The 20,775-nt window shown below is 46.3% G+C and overlaps 1 protein-coding gene across 1 annotated transcript in view; it reads right to left on the minus strand.

Annotated features, from left to right (window-relative positions):
- Positions 1-434: 434 nt before the first annotated feature.
- Positions 435-20,775, minus strand: part of LOC124545949 (WSCD family member AAEL009094-like) — a 107,373-nt gene continuing 87,032 nt past the window's right edge. Inside the window, exon 5 of the mRNA XM_047124911.1 lies at positions 435-850. Coding sequence (XP_046980867.1) covers positions 435-850 — 416 coding nt within the window. The remainder of the gene's footprint in view (positions 851-20,775) is intronic.

The following is a 20,775-nucleotide window of genomic DNA, read 5'->3' on the forward strand; positions in this document are numbered from 1 at the left end:
ACAGACTACCCGGATGACAGTAAAACCGACGATAAAATTTGTCAAATTAAAAGAATCTGATGCTGCAAACGAGATCTGTCGTCGCGTGTTTAAGATTCTGAACCGACGTCAGGCATCACCGTCGTGCCAAAGTTGCACTCTACACGAAGTCGTTTCCACGGCGGGATCTCGTTACTTGAATCAAAGTAGACACGTCACCGAGTGAGAAAACGAAGGATGGCGGTGGATGGAAGAGCATCTTTTCGGGGAAAAGAGTACCGCGTGCGATCGTACGTCCGGTCGTAGCCTCGCTCTCCAGGGTTGGGACCGGTGTCCGGCTGTCACGTACAGAGGAGTGCAGGGACCCCGGGAGCAGAGGCAGAGGACGACGGCGGCGACCGCGGCGGCCCGTCGGGAGACGGCAGGTGCGAGACGCGAGCTGCGCCGGCAGGCCATCAGCTGCCCGGCGGCTGCGCCGTGGGCCCGGGCCCGGGGTCGACGCCTGCGCCCAGGAGGCGCTGCTGGCGCAGCTGGAAGTCGCGGATGGCGGCGAAGACCTCGTCCTCGGCGGCGCGCAGGTCGCGCTTCATGTCCTCGGAGAAGGGGTCGAAGGCGTCGGCGGCGGCGCGCCGGCGGCGCCGGTAGATGCCCTCGCGGCGCACCACGGTGCAGGCGAGCTGCTGCGCCGAGACGGCGGCGTCGGCGCGCAGGAAGCGCAGCAGGCGCAGCAGGTGGGCGCGCAGCGCGGGGGCGTCGGCCGCCGCCAGCGACTCGTAGCGCGCCACCAGCAGCTCGCCCGGGAAGTTGCGCAGCCAGTCCAGGTTCAGCGCCCGCCACTTGGCCACCATCGACCGCACGAACGACTCCCAGTCTGGACACAAAGCGGTGAGGGTTAATGGTGTGCAGTCGGGCGAACGAAATAGCTGCAGCGGAGAAGAGAACTAGTTACGAAATTTTACTTATTGTGCGTATACAGTAAATTGGTAGGTGATTTGGGGTATACAGGGTGCGATTTCCTGTCAGGAAGGTCGCAGTTTGTAGTAATAGACGGCAAATCGTCAAGAAAAATAAAGTGATATCAGGTGTTCCCCAGGGAAGCGTCCTGGGACCTCTGCTGTTCCTGATCTATACATGGTGTTATAAAAAGATACGGGCAAACTTTCAGGAAACATTCCTCACACACAAATAAAGAAAAGATGTTATGTGGACATGTGTCCGGAAACGCTAACTTTCCATGTTAGAGCTCATTTTATTACTTCTCTTCAAATCACATTAATCATGGAATGGAAACACACAGCAACAGAACGTACCAGTGTGACTTCAAACACTTTGTTACAGGAAATGTTCAAAATGTCCTCCGTTAGCGAGGATACATGCATCCACCCTCCGTCGCATGGAATCCCTGATGCGCTGATGCAGCCCTGGAGAACGGCTTATTATATCACAGCCGTCCACAATACGAGCACGAAGAGTCTCTACATTTGGTACCGGGGTTGCGTAGACAAGAGATTTCAAATGCCCCCATAAATGAAAGTCAAGAGGGTTGAGGTCAAGAGAGCGTGGAGGCCATGGAATTGGTCCGCCTCTACCAATCCGTCGGTCACCGAATCTGTTGTTGGGAAGCGTACGAACACTTCGACTGAAATGTGCAGGAGCTCCATCGTGCACGAACCACATGTTGTGTCGTACTTGTAAAGGCACATGTTCTAGCAGCACAGGTACAGTATCCCGTATGAAATCATGATAACGTGCTCCATTGAGCGTAGGTGGAAGAACATGGGGCCCAATCGAGACATCACCAACAATGCCTGCCCAAACGTTCACAGAAAATCTGTGTTGATGACGTGATTGCACAATTGCGTGCGGATTCTCGTCAGCCCACACATGTTGATTGCGAAAATTTACAATTTGATCACGTTGGAATGAAGCCTCATCCGTAAAGAGATCATTTGCACTGAAATGAGGACTGACACATTGTTGGATAAACCATTCGCAGAAGTGTACCCGTTGAGGCCAATCAACTGCTGATAGTGCCTGCACACGCAGTACGTGTACGGAAACAACCGGTTCTCCTGTAGCACTCTCCATACAGTGCCGTGGTCAACGTTACCTTGTACAGCAGCAACTTCTCTGACGCTGACATTAGGGTTATCGTCAACTGCACGAAGAATTGCCTTGTCCATTGCAGGTGTCCTCGTCGTTCTAGGCCTTCGCCAGTCGCGAGTCATAGGCTGGAATATTCCGTGCTCCCTAAGACGCCGATCAATTGCTTCGAACGTCTTCCTGTCGGGACACCTTCGTTCTGGAAATCCGTCTCGATACAAACGTACCGCGCCACGGCTATTGCCCAAGTGCTAATCCATACATCAAATGGGCATCTGCCAACTCCGCATTTGTAAACATTGCACTGACTGCAAAACCACGTTCGTGATGAACACTAACCTGTTGATACTACGTACTGATGCGCTTGATGCTAGTACTGTAGAGCAATGAGTCGCATGTCAACACAAACACCGAAGTCAACGTTACGTTCCTTCAATTGGGTCAACTGGCTTTGAATCGAGGAAGTACAGTATATACTGGCGAAACTAAAATGAGCTCTAACATGGAAATTAAGCGTTTCCAGACACATGTCCACATAACATCTTTTCTTTATTTGTGTGTGATGAATGTTTCCTGAACGTTTGGCCGAACCTTTTTGTAACACCCTGTATAAACGACCTGGGTGACAATCTGAGCAGTTCTCTTAGGTTGTTCGCAGATGATGCTGTAATTTACCGTCTAGTAAGGTCATCCGAAGACCAGTATCAGTTGCAAAGCGATTTAGAAAGGATTGCTGTACGGTGTGGCAGGTGGCAGTTGACGCTAAATAGCGAAAAGTGTGGGGTGATCCACACAAGTTCCAAAAGAAATCCGTTGGAATTCGATTGCTCGATAAACAGTACAATTCTCAAGGCTGTCAATTCAACTAAGTACCTGGGTGTTAAAATTACGAACGAGAAAGACCACATAGACAATATTGTGGGGAAGGCGAGCCAAAGGTTGCGTTTCATTGGCAGGACATTTAGAAGACGCAACAAGTCCACTAAAGAGCCAGCTTACACTACACTCGTTCGTCCTCTGTCAGAATACGGCTGCGCGGTGTGGGATCCTTACCAGGTGGGATTGACGGAGGACATCGAAAGGGTGCAAAAAAGGGCAGCTCGCTTTGTATTATCACGTAATAGGGGAGAGAGTGTGGCAAATATGATACGCGAGTTGGGATGGAAGTCATTAAAGCAAAGGCGTTTTTCGTCGCGGCGAGATCTATTTACGAAATTTCAGTCACCAACTTTCTCTTCCGAATGCGAAAATATTTTGTTGAGCCCAACCTACATAGGTAGGAATGATCATCGAAATAAAATAAGAGAAATGAGAGCTCGAACAGAAAGGTTTAGGTGTTCGTTTTTGCCGCGCGCTGTTCGAGAGTGGAATGGTAGAAAGATACTATGATTGTGGTTCGATGAACCCACTTAAATGTGAATTGCAGAGTAATCATGTAAAAGGAGATGTAGAAATGCAGGGCACGAGTTGCTGACCCTGACTGCAACAGCTGCTTATAACACCGCTGGGCACACAATCGTACTGAGCCAACAATCACCACCCAACCTCAATAGAAACAGACTTAAGAATACTAAAACCCAGCCACAGCCTATACAGCAAAATGACCACTGAGGAAAACTTCCATACGCAGAAGGCAATACCAGAAGGAAAACAGGCCTTAAACGAATGCACTGCACTCTGCAAGGGCACACTATTTAACACATTAAAGGGACTTTACTAATAAAAACAGCACAAACAGATAAAGTCTGCACACACACACACACACACACACACACACACACACACACACACGCAACACACACACACGAAAAATAGATACACTAAAATCTGCAAAGACGTGCCATTTACATATAAAAGACAACACACACAGCTAAGAAGCACACAGAACACACACACACACACACACACACACACACACACAGATAGAATGCAAGTAAAATTCAAATTTGGCGCCGAACTCTCTGGTGAAGAAATGAACACTGACTGGGCTGGGATACATAACAAACCACTATCACACTGTGTTCTGGTGTAATGAAAAGTGTTTTACTACGTTATTTGTGGAAAATAATTGTTATAGTTACGTACGCATCACAGCATCTCAGCATGATGCGGAGAATGGAACTGCTTGCCACACGAAAATACGAAAATAGGCGCGAAAACATCGCGAAAAACTAAATTACATTCTAGAAGATAGGTTAACTCCCAGCAAAAAACTTTTCTCATCAACATCGTTTGGTTGCAGACGACAAGCTACCTGTAGTAATTAAGACACAAGCGATCCAGAAAATTCATGCTCACCAAATGTAAAGCTATTTACAAAAAGAAACGATCTGTTGTTTCAACTAAAAATGCACATAATTTTATAATTATTTAACAAAAATGTTCACATTACAAAATAAATAAAAATGAAAACCCACTGACGGTGGCACAGTGAGCCTAAACATGTTTGGGTACTGAGAAAATCAGTGTTTTGCGTAACTGGCGGACTTAATATCCAAAATTTTAACTGCAAACTCGGCCAATACCAGGAGCTGCAAATCAAAAAGATGATTACCGAGCTCGATTGACACATGTCGATGGGGGTACGTCATTACGCGCTGCTGCGACTCTGTGTCGGCCGTACTGGCTACCGACTGGCGGTGTTGCAGCCAGTCTCCCACCTCAGCTCGCCAACGCCTGACCCGACGTTTCCAGACATTTGAGAAAACTACTGCCCAGGGCAACAGGCGGGCACTCTCCGTATCGGTCTCGCCTCGTCGTGTTCCGTGGTAAAGTGACGGAGATCTCGAACGTACGTCACAGCCACCAGCCTTAACACGTCAGGAGCGTAACGGCTGCGGTCCATGCTAGATGTTACACTAACCTCGGGTAACCAGTGACGTCGCGTCAGGGGCTGGGCCCTTATGACGATGACGAAAGCAGTCGGTCAACTTTCGTTATCCTCGGAGCCTCCAAACGGGGGCGCATCCACCGTGACGCTGTAGGGACTGGAGGAAAATGACTAACATTGTCATCGATTATTAACGTCAGAACTTAATTTTTTCGCCGTTATAACTTAAGTGTTACCACTACCCCTTGCGTACTGGCAGCTGGTGGCTAAAGGCACTGCTCTTCCGTGCATAATTCTTCTCACTCTCGCATTCTGACACTTGTATGTAGAGATCGGTGGTAGATCGTAGGATTACGTTTCGGTGCGAAAATTAACTGACGACAGCCAGTGATGAGACGAAAATAGTTGAGACTCCTTTCAGGATATGCAAGGCTCAGGATTTCAATAAATTTCGTAAATTCCCCCAGGCGCTTGTTCGAATGGTTCTTTACAAGACCGCAGCGGATTTGCTGCATGTACGTTGCGTGTGACGGGGGGGGGGGGGGGGGGGGAGGGGGTGAAAGTCTTCTGGTAGCCCTCTCTTCGCTCTGCCCCAGTCTCCCCCCCCTCCCTTATCCATTTGCAAATGGTCCGCGAAGTGACGCCTGTCAATAACAATTCGTATTTCTGTGAGACTTCTTGCAACCTGTACTCTTTGAATTGCAACGGTAAACCTCTCCGTGATGGACAGCTCATCATCTCTTTTTAACATTTCTCGAGATTTTAACTACGGCATGTGAGTACATTTACCAATCAGCTGTACACGCCAAGAAGACGCTGATGGTTACTGCACAAACAACTCTATCTGTGACCATGAAACACGATCCAGACTGGACTTACATTTACAAAGAGAGACTAGATTTACAAATGGTTCAAATGGCTCTGAGCACTATGGGACTTAAGTTCTGAGGTCATCAGTCCCCTAGAACGTACAACTACTTAAACCTAACTAACCTAAGGACATCACACACATCCATGCCCGAGGCAGGATTCGAACCTGCGACCGTAGCAGCAGCGCGCTTCCAGACAAACGCCTAGAACCGCTCAGCCACACCGGCCGGCTGTGTGATGTCGTTAGGTTAGTTAGGTTTACGTAGTTCTAAATCTAGGGGACTGGTGACCTCAGACGTTAAGTCCCATACTGCTTTGAGCCATTTGAACTATTTTTATTAGTTTGAAGAACATTCTGGACAGTTAGAGCGAATAATTTGGCTACCCAGATCACCCGACGCGAATGAAATTTATGGGACATAATCGAGAGGTCAGTTCGTGCTCAAAACCTTGCACTGGGAACACTTTCGCAATTATGGACGGCTATAGAGGTAGCATGGGTCAGTATTTCTCCAGGGGACTTCCAACGCTGCACTACACCGTGCAGCACGATATGAGGAGGTCTCCCACGACGTTTGGCAACTCAGTGTACGATTTTTATTGTTTGTAGCGATTTCCCGCCAGCACTGTAAGCTAGCTTCTTCTGGCTTTGCACAGTTCCTGTACGCAAGAGCATCATCATCAGCGCACACTCTCAATAAGGCTGGAATTTACCACACTGGATAATTTTCTGTACGTGGTGAAGAGTAGAGCCCTCGCAGCACTTCCTCGGCATAACCCAAGGCTACTTTTACATCCTTAGCTTCGCTTCGTTAAGAAGGACGTGTGGATTTTTATGTATTAAGGACTCAAGAATCCTTAAGATAGTATTTTGTCCATTGAGCGACAGTGGAGGGCTGCATCTATTGCCTTCCGAAAGTCCAAGGAGATGGCATTGACCAGGAAAGCGTTATCTAAGTGCTTCGTCCTCGTCGAGAAACAGAGCACGTCGAATCCTACGAGATCATTGTTGATCGGAATCTACGTTAATTCGTATAAAACAGACTTTTTTCCCAAAAGCACCGTAATATGTGACAATATACGACGTTCCGTAATTCCACAAGAGATTGACGCCAGTGATATAAGCCTATAGCTGTGTGCATCTGTTAGACTACCGATCCTGAAAATTGTAATGACCTGCGACTTTTCCCAGATGCTCGGAAGTCTGCAGTGCACCAGTGACTTCCAGTACACTTCTGCTTGAGGCAGAACGATTTCTTTCGCGTAGCTTTTACAGAATGCCACAGACATTTGGTGAGATCCAGTTGGGTTCCACCTGTCGAGCGAGTGTAGTCGCTTTGCTACTCCGCAATGAGGCAGGTCAGTCTCTGCCGGCTTCCTTGTGGTGACCGCGACATGCGCGGGACGCTGCTACGTCTGGCCTCGGCGCTGCCCTGCATTGTAACACGGTGCCGCCAATGTGCAGACACACGGAGAATCTCGGCCCACGGTCGACTTGCATGGCGGCCGGTCGCAGCCGCCTTTCACCAAAGCTCGACTCGAATGCTGTTGACCTTTTGGTTTGGCTTATATGCGTAGCCTCGTATTTCCATATATTCAAGGCAGTCCGCCTTAATCATTAAGGTAACTTGTGACAATGCAACCATTAAGGCGTTTCGAGATGTGCCCCACTAGTTTGCACACCCACGCCCATACCATCTTAAACTCCTCATACGGGCGTTAAACCAAACAGTGTGGTAGCCTGCTACACATCCCTAACTTCTGCCACTTGCTTTCTAGCTTGTGTGTAGCACACTGGCAATGTGCTCTGATCTCCCTCCTCTCATCTCTTGTCAAACAGAACTAGCTCTATATTCTCACGAAGTGATCAGTGCTACCGACATTGCATCTCAAATTAATTTCATATTTCTAGATTTCCAAGAGGCTTTCGATACCGGTATTCACAAGAGGCTTCATATAACAATGTGTGCCTATGGAATATTGTCTCTGTGGTGTGACTGCATTCGGGATTTCCCGTCAGAAAGATTACATTTCGCAGTGACTGACGGCGAGTCATTGAGTAAAACACGAGTGATATTTGTCGTTCCCACAGGGAGTTGTTGGAGGCCCTCTGCTGTTTGTAATCTAGTGCTGAAAGGAATCCGTTGAAATTCAGTTACACGATAAATCACCCTGCTCTCATACTCTTATGACCAGGGCATATTCCAGAAGAATAATGCAAAACCCACACTACAGACGTCTATTGGAATGCTCACCAGCGCCGGCCGGGGTGGCAGAGCGGTTCTAGGCGCTACAGTCTGGAACCGCGCGACCGCTACGGTCGCAGGTTCGAATCCTGCCTCGGGCATGGAAGTGTGTGATGTACTTAGGTTAGTTAGGCTTAAGTAGTTCTAAGTTCTAGAGGACTGATGACCTCAGAAGTTCCATAGTGCTCAGAGCGATTTGAACCATTTGAACTGCTCACCAGTCCGCTGATCTGTCACTAACGGAACACGTCCGGGGTGCGACGAGAAGACGAATGCCACTTTTTTTGATGTGTGCATTTCAATGAGTCCCCCGCTCGTGACTCCTAGAACATAAAGGCTTTATTCGAGTTCTGCCCGCAGCATACAGGTAACGATACCCAGGAGTTTCAGTATTAAGATTGAAAGAAATGCCTCTGGCAGGTGGGAATATTACAGTCCTAATGGTTATCTGACGAAGCATTTGCAACAAAGTGCCAGAGTTGGAAACGCTCATGAAAACCAGTGAAGCTCACTTAATACTAGCCACAGAAAGCTGGTTGAAACTTGAAATTGATAGCAGTGAGATTTTTGGTCAAAATTTAACTGTATATTGTAAGGATAGGCTAATGGGAAAAAGAGGTGGTGTATTTGTCGCAGCAGACAAAAAACTCAAACCCACCGAGATAGAAATTGAAGCTGCATGTGAAATTGTTTGGGCAAGACTCAATATCAGAGGTGGGCATAAAATTACAATGGGATCGTTCTATTGCCCACTAGACTCCTCAGGTAATCAAAAACTTTAGACAAAATCTCAGTTCCCTTGTACGTATGTTCCCCAATCATAGAGTAATCATCGGTGGAGACTAGCTGGTTAAAAAACTTCAGAAAGTGAAGAATCACATCAGTGGAGAGTTTTATCATCCAACGATTAATTGGGAAAATTACAGTTTTGTTTGCGGTGGGCGTGATAAAGCATCCTATGAAACTTTACTAAATGGCTTCTCTGAGAACTACCTAGAACACACAGTTCGGAACCCCGCTCATGATGGAAATATCATCTAATAACAACAAACAGACCTGACCTCTTTGAGAATGTAGACATTGAAACGGGTATCAGCGACCGCGGCAAAAACGATTGCCAATGTACAGATGGCAACTAAAACAAGCAGAAAGATGTATACGTTCAGTAAACTAGATAAAAAAAATCAGTAGCGTCATATCTCAATGGTGAACTTAAAACTTTCAGCACATTGCAGGAGCGTGTAGAATATTTCTGGCTCAAATTCAAAAGAGTAGTTGACTATTCGCTGGATAGATACGCAGCCAGTAGAATAGTTCATGATGGGAAGGAACCTCCACAGTACGCAACCACTGTGAAGAAACTTCTAAAGAAACAGAGACTACTTATCTTGGATGGAGAGTCACCGTCAGATGCAGAGGTAAATTCTGGTGTGCCCCACGGAAGTGTGCTGGAACTCTTTCTGTTCATGTTGTACATTAATCACCTTTCGGACAATATGAACAGTAACTTCAGATTTTTTGCAGACGATGCAGTTATCTGTAATGAAGTAATGTCTGAAAGCAACTGCATAAATGTTCAGTCAGATCTTGATAAGATTTGAAAGTGTTCCATAGATTGACAACTCGCTTTAAATGTTCAGAAATGCAACATTGTGCATTTCACAAGACCAAAAAGCGTAGTGTTCTATGACTATAACATCAACGAGTCACTGCTGAAATCGGCCAACCCATACAAATACCCGCGTGTAGCACTTCGTAGGAATATGAAATGTAACAGTCACATAGGCTCTGTTGTGGGTAATGCAGGTGGTAGACTTTTGGCTCATTGGTAGAATACTGGGGAAGTGGAATCAGTGTACGAAGGAGAATGCTCACAAATCACTCGTGCGATCCGTTCTAGAATATTGCTCACGTATGCGGGATCCATACTAAATAGGCGTAAGGGGGCATATTGAACGTATACAGAGAAGGGCGACACGAATGGTCATGTTACATTGATGATGAAGAGACTAAATTGGCAGACCCTTGAAGTTAGGCGTAAATTATCCCAAAAAATCTACTAACAAACTTTCAAGAATCGGCTTTAAATGATGAGTCTACGAATATACTACAACACGCTATGTATCACTCACATAGGAACCGTGAGGACAAGTTTAGAATAATTACTGCGTGCACAGAGGCACTCAAACAATCAATTTTCCAGCTCTACATACGTGAATTAAACGGGAAGAAACCCTAATAACTGGTACAATGAATGGCACGCACCCTCTGCCATGCACTTTGCTGTGGTTTTGCAGAGTATGGATGTAGATGTACAGTTCAAACTGCTTCATTGATTCCTGCATGGGCAGCAGTTTCGCTGAGTAGTGTTGTGTAACGTCGGAAGAGCGCGGAGGCGATGCGGTGGGACCACCACGACACATCCGCCTCTCAGGAAATGTGTGATTCGGCGCATCCCTCACACTGAAACTCCAATGTGGCGGGGGGTGCACTATCGTGCGGCAGCTATTCGATCTGCGGTGGCAGAGCATATCCAGGTAAACATTTTCCGTAATAGTCCTCTCTACGAAGAAAAATGGTCCTGTCACCCTGCCCTGCCATAAAGGCGTCGGTAATTCCGCTGTAGCATTGTTACAGATCTGGATTCTGGGTACCAGATGACACATTGTGCCTTCTCGTAGAGATGCACAAAGGGAAAAAAAAAAACTCGGACAGCTTCTAAGCGTTTCACAATAATCCAGGATACTCAATCAGTATGGCTTTTACAAGCGATAGCGGGACTTTATGGACACCCTGTATAATATGACTGAAACAGTTAATTATTGTTATTATTATTATTATTATTATTATTGTTATTACTGTATTCCGGGCTACGTAGCTACTAGCGAGCTTTCGCCTTACAGTCATTTCCGTGCTGCCTGACACCGGTGCTACGGGTGTTCCTGGGTGCACTTCACTCCAGTTTCTGGACCCACGTGGTAAGAGAGATTAAGATGTTCTGAAAGACATATTGTACTGATCTCTAGCGTAAATTCCCTATGGTCAATTTACAGTTGCTCAACGTCTTTCCTAACTAGTTTTGTGCACTTTGCGTAAGTCGTTTTCCCTTGAAGTGTGCCCCCAGTCGTCCATCCTGGCTATAGGACTGCAACAGATTAGCGTCCTGTTTCTTATACCTGTTATAATGCACTCTTAATTTTGGTGCAGTTTCTTTAATGTGTCTGATTCTCTGCACCTCCTCCTTCTTTGTTACGGTTGAGGACTTTTCTCAGAATCTTGCTGTCCTTTAGTCGTAGTTTCTTCAGTTGCAACTTTCTGACCACATTCAGTTATTCTGAGATACAGAGCACTAAAATTCTCAGTCCGGTGTTGGAGTGTCGGAGTTCTAGGCTGACGGAAAGGGATTTAGACTTTTAAATGTTCTTACAGAGGCGGCAGGCTGTCTCCAGTTTGGTGCACCTGTTGTTCGTGGCGAGACCCCCCCCCCTCCCCCCCGTGCTATAAGAGACGCAGTCTGCTCTTCCAGTCGGCTCGCTGGAGCAAGACTAGGTGTGGAACGTGATCGTATTTCTTTGTTGCATAGTTCGCTTCTCTCTTCGCCATCACGTCGGCAACTTCATTCCTCTCACGCCGATAATGGTCACCTTACTATGGCGATTGTGCCACATGTTCTGCCATGTTGTATACTACGTAGTTGTAGATTATGTTGACTACATGGCTCTTCGGCAGATTTATTGCAGAAGTGCAAGTCTAGCGATATAGTAACCGTGTCGTCAGCTGTCGTATTTAAGTGCTTTAGACATCCTCTTCGGTAGCTCTGAATCGTCTCGTTGCATTATAGTACGCAGAAAAAAAAAAATGGTTCAAATGGCTCTGAGCACTATGGGACTTAACGTCTGAGGTCATCAGTCCCCTAGAACTTAGAACTACTTAAACCTAACTAACCTACGGACATCACACACATCCATGCCCGAGGCAGGATTCGAACCTGCGGCCGTAGCGGTCGCGCGGTTCCAGACTGAAGCGCCTAGAACCGCTCGGCCACGCCGGCCGGCAGTGAGCAGCAGCGACGCCTTCAGTTGTACGCGACGTACCTGCATAGAGGCGCCGTATATTTTCCCACTCCATAGAACGCATTCCATCAACAATTTCGTATTTGTATTAGAATCCGCACCAGGCGCATGTCCGCGTGAGGGTAGAGGAGTCCCGAGCAACCAATACGTTTGTGGACCTCTGGTATTGACTTACTATACTAACTTTCACGAGAGCAACTATTCATGCCCTCATAGTCGACGGACTCGTGACGATCTGCTACAAATCTACTGGAGGTGACTGTATATGTTACTGCGTGCATCATCGTGGCAGCGTTCGGCGCTTAACGGCAACATAGCAGAGGATGACCTACACTAGCTGAAAGAGGTTGTTGCTACTCTTTCCTGTGCAAGCTTCTTCATCTCCCAGTACCTACTGCAACCTAAATCCTTCTGAATCTGCTTAGTGTATTCATCTCTTGGTCTTCCTCTAAGATTTTTACCCTCCACGCTGCCCTCCAGTACTAAATTGGTGATTCCTTGATGCCTCAGAATATGCCCTCCAACCGATCCCTTCTTCTGGTCAAGTTGTGCCACACACGTCTCTTCTCCCCAATTCTATTGAATACCGCCTCATCAGTTGTGTGATCTACCCACCTAATCTTCAGCATTCTTCTGTAGCACCACATTTCGAAAGCTTCTATTCTCTTCTTTTCCAAACTATTTATCGTCCATGTTTCACTTCCACACATGGCTACACTCCATACAAATACTTTCAGAAACGACTTCCTGACACTTAAATCTATACTCGACGTTAACAATTTACTCTTCAGAAACGCTTTCCTTACCATTGCCAGTCTATATTTTATACTCTCCCTACTTCGACCATCATCAGTTATTTTGCTCCCCAAATAGAAAAACTCATTTAGTACTTTAAGCATCTCATTTCGTAAGTCCTTCAGCATCACCCGATTTAATTCGACCTGAAAGAGTTAGCAGGAGATTAAAGACATCTAATAATAAGAGCAATGCCACGAAAGTTACAGCTGAGCACAGTACGTGTCTGGAGAACAGGGTGTGACTGGAGCTAGCTGTCGCAAACTGTGTAAACAAAGATTCGAGGTTAAAGGGTTTGCTAGAAAATCTGCGGTGCAATAAAACCCTGCGTTGCAGGGTCTCCTCGACTGATACACAGACTGTTTCAGGTTGACATTTCAAACACTTCGGGACAGGTTTCTTAGGCCAAAACAAGAAAAGAAATGTCCAATAAACATGGGCTCTAAAATGGATACCTTACGAGGTATGAGCACTTGTTCAGTAGAAGAGACGTGTTTCACAGTAGCGAAGATGTGTTGATAGCTCTTAAGGTATGCATTTTATACCCGAACTTTACTGGACATTTTTTGCTGTTTTGATGTAAGGAACTTCTACCCAAATAATTAATATGTTATTCTGAAACACCCGATACGAGTAATGTATTATGTGAGAACTTAATTTTCAAAATAAAGTTTCAACACAGAATAACATTTTTTTTCGTGAAACTTGGAAAGGCCACCAGGTAGGCCTGGACTACGCAGTCAGCCATCACGTATGCAGTCAGCGAGTGTCTGATAGTCTGTCTCCGAAGCGCCCAAGTCCAGCCGCAGCGGACAAGACAGGCGCTGGACTCACATATTGACCAAGCATCGTAACTGAGGAAGCGCGGTTCAGGCACGAAACAGATCGCTTGTAACCCCTCGCCTGTCCCATTTCTGGGTAATGTACGAGGGCGTGCTGGATAGTAATACCTCCGAATTTTCTATGTGAAAGCTCTTAAACAGTTTTAAATGAAACAAACTTTATCAACATTCCACTTCCATACTTTTCACGCCTACATCTATATTTCTCAACGTAGTCACCATGGCGACGAAAATATTTCTCCGAACGAGAGACCAGTTTGTTGATGCCATCACTGTGGAATGTTTGTCTTTCTTGACCTACCCACATCTTCATCTCTGCTTATCTGTTTCATCAAATGAAGTCCTCAAAGGTGTTCTTTAGGTTCTGGAACAGATGAAAATCGGATGGAGCCAAGTCGGGACTGTACGGAGGACAATCACTACCTGAATAATTTCTTTTATCTCATCATACATTTCATCAATTTCTTCATCATCTGCAGAGCTAGTTGGCATATGAACTTGTGCTACTGTAGTAGGTATGGGCTTCGTGTCTATCTTGGCCACAATAATGCGTTCACTACGCTGTTTGTAGTAGCTTATCCGTGCTCCTATTTTTTTATTCATTATTAAACCTACTCCTGCATTACCCCTATTTGCTTTTGCGTTTATAACCCTGTAGTCACCTGACCAGGAGTCTTCTTCCTCCTGCCACCGAACTTCACTAATTCCCACTATATATAAGTTTAACCTATCCATTTCCCTTTTTAAATTTTCTAACCTAACTGCCCGATTAAGGGATCTGACATTCCACGCTGGTGCCTTAGATTATGTGTATGCGTATGTTTAAAGAAAGTGCTTCATACAGTCTTCGCTGCTGCGTGAACACAAGCAGTCAGCACTGGAACGCAATAGCGCGGATTTTTCAGCTGAAGTAACCAAAACAGCTTCACTTTAATAATTCGTTTACATCGTTTAAAATCGTTGTGAGGCACAATTACAGTTAAATAGACACTGTCTCACATCTTGTTTTGGTCGTAGGGCACCACCACCCCAGGGAAATATCATAATTTGGGAGAACAAAAAGTGAAGGCTAATGTAAAATGTATCTTGTTGTGAACAAACCGTCTGATGATGAACCTGTCGGTTTGAAACCGCTAACGGCGCTGTTTAAATAAACAAACAGCATTATAAAAAGTGTCTGGTTGCTGTTTTTTTTTTTTCTCTGTAAGGGTCAGCCTGTATTCCGTACGCAGACACGGGCGCAGAATGTCGGTTTTCGACGAAACGACGTAGACAATTCCGTATTCCCACCTCAGCCGTGCGATCCCGACCAACGCGCGCAACAGCGTCGCGCTACGGTGAACCGCATTCTGGACAGGGCGCGAATCTCTCGGTGTCGCACACCGACGCACGCTGCTAGCCATTCGTTCTTGTTACACGAGGCACAACGCTGTCTCCTCACGAACAAACGACATTTTCAGTGATCTTTTCATACAAGCATATTGTAGATGGCGTTACGCCTATGTACATCGTGCGGTCACCCTGAAACGCTTCCCATCTGAATATCCCTTGGTGACGTACACTTCGCGTCAGTTTGACATTTGTTGCACGGTGCCTCAATGGTGTAGCAGTTTCAGTGGCCATCAGTTCATTATTGTAGAACAACGATCACAGTGGAAGTCAGAAATATTACATAAACTGAAACTCGTGAAGCAAAGTAAGTAAAAGTGTTGGCTCTGAGCACTATGCGACTTAACTGCTGAGGTCATCAGTCGCCTAGAACTTAGAACTAATTAAACCTAACTAACCTAAGGACATCACACACATCCATGCCAGAGGCAGGATTCGAACCTGCGACCGTAGCGGTCACGCGGTTCCAAACTGAAGCGCTAGAACCGCAAGGCCACACCGGCCGGCGTAAAAGTGTTGTGTCTAGACAAGACAGCCTAGACACAATGAGAGGAAGCCGAAAGGCACGCGCTACGCTCACGCAGATGGGCGTGAGGTCTGAAACAGGATACGTAATGAATGCTATAAAGAAAAGTACATAGCTTCTGGAATACTTAACTTTAATCCATCCTTTTGGTACATCTGGAGATTGTGGCGATACAAGTGAGACTCTTTAGATACATGCAATGTTACTAATGGCGCCTTGCTAGGTCGTAGCCATTGACTTAGCTGAAGGCTATTCTAACTATCTGCTCTGCAAATGAGCGAGGCTTCGTCAGTGTGCATCGCTAGCTACGACGTCCGTACAATTGGGGCGAGTGCTATCCCGTATCTCGAGACCTGCCTTGTGGTGGCGCTCGGTCTGCGATCACACAGTGGCGACACACGGGTCCGACATGTACTAATGGACCGCGGCCGATTTAAAGCTACCACCTAGCAAGTGTGGTGTCTAGCGGTGACACCACAAAAAGTGTATGGACTAAACTTCTTAACGCGCTGTTAAGACCTCTGTAGTCGAGAAAGACCTACGCCGACACTGCACAACGTAAGTTTCGTTTGCCTGTGTGAAGGACTGTTAGCGAAGCAGGTGCGGCGCGGCGGGTCGCTCTGGACGCGACCGCCTTGCTGGACATCCGGTGCTGGGACTGACTGCACGCAGAGCCGGTGCGGGCGCGCCCGCGTGGCCGAGGCGGCTGCAGCCTCCTAGATACAAGGCCTACCACAGCGGCCATATTGGCACGTGACGTCACAAACTGTTGGCCGCCTTATCTTCAGTCGGCAGTCCTGTTTGCGTGTATGCTGTGTTGAAAGTGTGTGACACGTGAAAGTGATATATATTTCATACAGTATTCGCCTACAGTTCTTCGAAGTATGGGATACAAGTGCTGCGTTCCCTTTTGCCAGGGAAATTATAAATCCCAAAAAGACATTAAAGTGCACATGTTTCGATTTCCCAAATGTGTCAAGTTGAGAAATCGCTCGATTGCAACTATTCCCGGACAGGAATTTGTGTCTACGCATCATTCAAGGGTAAGTAACTGACAAAAAACTTGTAGTGTTTTATTTGTTTCCATTGTACCACATTTGCCAATTTTTTTAAAAGCAGTTATGTGTCATGTACCAGTATCATTTGTTTCTTAATTCTGGACCATTGCCGCGAGGTTAATACGAAGGTGGTTGTGAAATGTCTCTCACATTTGCAACTAGTGTCAGACAGAATAGTTATATTAATTAGTTTGACTCGAAAATGTTTAGTATTCCTTATCATTCCTACCAGATTATTGAGTTTCCAGTACTTTTACTTGGAAGAGCTGCAGAATGATTTTGTTCAGTGTTACATATGCAGCTATTTGGAAATAATTTCAGTGTAAGTAAACTACCTTCGCAAATTGCTTTAATGAATTGTGTGTTCGAGAGATTAAGCAGTATAGAAAGCAGAATTTCGAGGTAAGTACATTATGAATAAATTAACAGCACTCTGTGACACGAATTTCAATCAAGGATGTAGGAGAAACAATCTTTTCATGTTTAAGGTTCTAAAGTTCTGGAGAAACAGGGAAATAAAATATTTTTTCGGTTTTTTTGATTTATTAAACATTATGTCAGGAGGTGCTCCATTTCGTCGAATGATTTGAGTTTCGTGTGAGGTCAGCAAATTTTGAAGTGGTGACAAAAATTTACGAAAATAAGCAAGGAAACAAATTGTTAAATTCTGTAGGAGTTCCACCTGCTTTATTTAAAACCGAAAACGTCTGCTTGTTGTTCCATAATGCCGATTTTTTACTGCAAGAAAACGTAGCTCCTGAGGTAAAAGATAGAATTTAAAATTACAGTTTGTATTCAAGCCTAGACACGCGCATTTACGGCAAATCGTCAAAATAATTTTATATGTAGAAATAAAACAGGGCAGTTTTGTTAAGTTACTTTACGCAATGATATAAATTTCCATACTTTCATTACAAGGCCATGTAGAAGAGGAAAGGACGAGAGTCCCTATGCGGTGTCAGCTCTAAAACTCCTAAAGTTCGTGTATAGCTGCAGAGTGCTAACAGGAGCGTTCCGATACTGACCGAGCCCTCAGTATGTGACGTCACAAGTGTGCGCGCAGGCCTGTAGACTAGGTGGTGTTGGTCTGGCCGGGCCTGGCGGAACACGCCGAGGTGGCGCGGCAGGCGTGGCAGAATGCGGGCGAGGAGCCGCAGGCCGGCGCGCGCAATTCCAACCAGCTGCCACTGCCGCCTGCTGCACAGCCATCGAGGTTTACGCGGGTGTACCACAGTGCGCTCTGAGACGCTACACAAGCGGACGAGAAGTTCAGACGAGAACAGCCTTCCCCCCTCTGCCTTTGACTGTAACCACACCAGGCACCATGCGGCCAAAATTTCCCCTACGTCTCAACAGACCCAATAGCAGTGACATCAGGTTCTGTGCTGTGTCAGCCTCTGTCGCTGACGATATGTGAACACACCATGTGGCAACACTATAGATAGAGACCTCTCGTAATAAGCAAGATAGTATCTGCATCCGCATGCCCCTGAACTCACGTAGGTCTTATGTGTAGCCGCAGATATTAGAGTTATGTATCAGTATTCACAAAACTACTGACAGATTGCCTGTTGAGTTTTGTCTCGGGTTCTTCGGCCGACGTCTGTTTGATAATTTTCCTGACGTTTCGCCAGCAACAATGGCTGGCATTGTCAAAGCTTCACCCTCCATTGATGGTGGTGGACTGGAGTCCCCCTATCAACCGGCAGATTGTATGTACCTGGCGCGCCAACGTCCGAGCGTTTTTCGGTGGTCATTTCCGGTGCGGTTCTCCTCTTGCTACCTGCAACGGTCGTACTCTCAGCACGGGAATGCGAGATCCGATGCGGTGGCGAATTTCACTGTACGGTCGGTCTCACACAGTGCGTCCTCCGCCACTGCCGATTTCTCTGCCTGCCCGAACCTGCAATGCCATTTATGTTCGCTTATCCCGGTGTTGATTGATCATCCAGTGATTCCAACATCCCGTGTACGTGGTATTCGGTATGTTCCCGACATTGCAAGTTGGTCCCTTTTTTTCCTTTGCCGACCTGAGACACTCTTTGATCTCCTTTGTCAGTTTATAAACAGTCTTTAGGCCGTATCTGCGCAATATACGGCCCATTCTTTCCGTCACTCTGGGAATGTATGACAGAAATGCCGTACCCGCATTCCTTTATCCGATGTCACACCTCGCCGAGTGTTTCACTCTATGACACTTCTTATATAACTGGTGGAATACTCATTGCTCCTCAGAACTCTTTCCAGGTGTTGCATCTCGCGTCTGAGGTGCTGCGGCTAACGTATTCGTCTTGCTCACATTAAGAGCGTGTTAATTATGCTTTTTTTTCTGGATAGGGTAATGATTTGATAGTTTGTGCAGGTATCGTTTCGGGTGTGTCGGTTTCCGATACACGCTGTGTCCCACGCTTTTATCATACGTCTTGACCATTCCATCTAGAAAGGCTAGCTGTTACTCTTTTTCTACCTCCATGATAAATTTAATGTTGCCTTGGAGACTGTCCAGGTGTCTCAGAAGTCACCGAGCTGTTCTTCAACATGGCTCCACAGAAGGAAAGTGTGGTGTCACCGCCAGACACCACACTTGCTATGTGCTAGCCTTTAAATCGGCCGCGGTCCGTTAGTATACGTCAGACCCGCGTGTCGCCACTGTCAGTGATTGCAGACCGAGCGCCGCCACACGGCAGGTCTAGTCGAGAGAGGCTCCCTAGCACTCGCCGCAGTTGTACAGCCGACTGTGCTAGCGATGGTTCACTGCCTACATACGCTCTCATTTGCAGAGACAATAGTTTAGCGTAACCTTCAGCTACGTCATTTGCTACGACCGAGCAAGGCGCCATATTCAGTAATTAGAATGAATTCTGAACAGATAATATTGTGACTCATGTACCGTCAAGAGCGACGTTCATCATTAATGGATTAAAGTTAAGTATCAAACTAATTACGTCCGCTTTCTGAATTCTAATTCCTTGTCATGTTCCAGACCTCACGTCAGTATAGTTCTTCCCTCCTCACGCCAGCCTGCGTGAGCTAAAACGCATGCATTTCGGCCTCCAGTTGTAACACGGTGTTGGCTCTTCTGCCAACACAACAGACAGTATCCCCTACGTATCTGTACCACATCTTAGGTTCACAAGGTGCTACATCCAGTGCCTGTGATCCGACATTTTCCACGAAGAAGTTGGTCACCACTACACTAAGTGAACTACCGATGACGACGCCTTCCATTTGTTCGTAGAAGTTGCGATTCCACATGGAATAGCCCTTGGTGAGGCATGCGTGAAAGAGTGTGGTGACGTCTTGCGGATAAATCAAACCGATAAACTCCAGAGAATCAACGAGTGGCAGTTTGGTAAACAAACAAACGACATGAAAGCTGACCAGGATGTCGTTTGGTCCAAGTTTCAATTTCTTCAGCTTCTCAATGAAATGTCCTGAGTCATTTGTGTATGTGTCAGACTTTTCCACTTGAGGCTAGAGCAGAGAGGCCATATGTTTCGCCATTCTATACGTCGGTGAGCCAAGAACGCTGTCTATCGGTCTTAGAGGAACGTTATTCTTCTGGAACTTTGGTAATCCACACACGCGATGTGGTAGGGCACCTGTGTTGCGCAGGTTCCTCTGTATGTTCGCCGAGGGAGAAGACGCCTCGATTAACCAGCTCGCACTCGTGTCGTCCGCTGCGTCGGATCTACGCTTAGTTTATGGCCTGAAGACTATTTATAAACCGAAAAAGAAGATCAAGTGTCAGGAAGTCGTTTCTGAAAGTTTTTGTATGGAGTGTAGCCATGTATGGAAGTGAAACATGGACGATAACTAGTATGGACAAGAAGAGAATAGAAGCTTTCGAAATGTGGTGCTACAGAAGAATGCTGAAGATTAGGTGGGTAGATCACGTAACTAATGAGGAGGTATTGAATAGGATTGGGGAGAAGAGAAGTTTGTGGCACAACTTGACCAGAAGAAGGGATCGGTTGGTAGGACATGTTCTGAGGCATCAAGGGATCACCAATTTAGTATTGGAGGGCAGCGTGGAGGGTAAAAATCGTAGGGGGAGACCAAGA

Source organism: Schistocerca americana, chromosome 8 (genome assembly GCF_021461395.2).
Source record: "Schistocerca americana isolate TAMUIC-IGC-003095 chromosome 8, iqSchAmer2.1, whole genome shotgun sequence".
Taxonomy (NCBI): domain Eukaryota; kingdom Metazoa; phylum Arthropoda; class Insecta; order Orthoptera; family Acrididae; genus Schistocerca; species Schistocerca americana.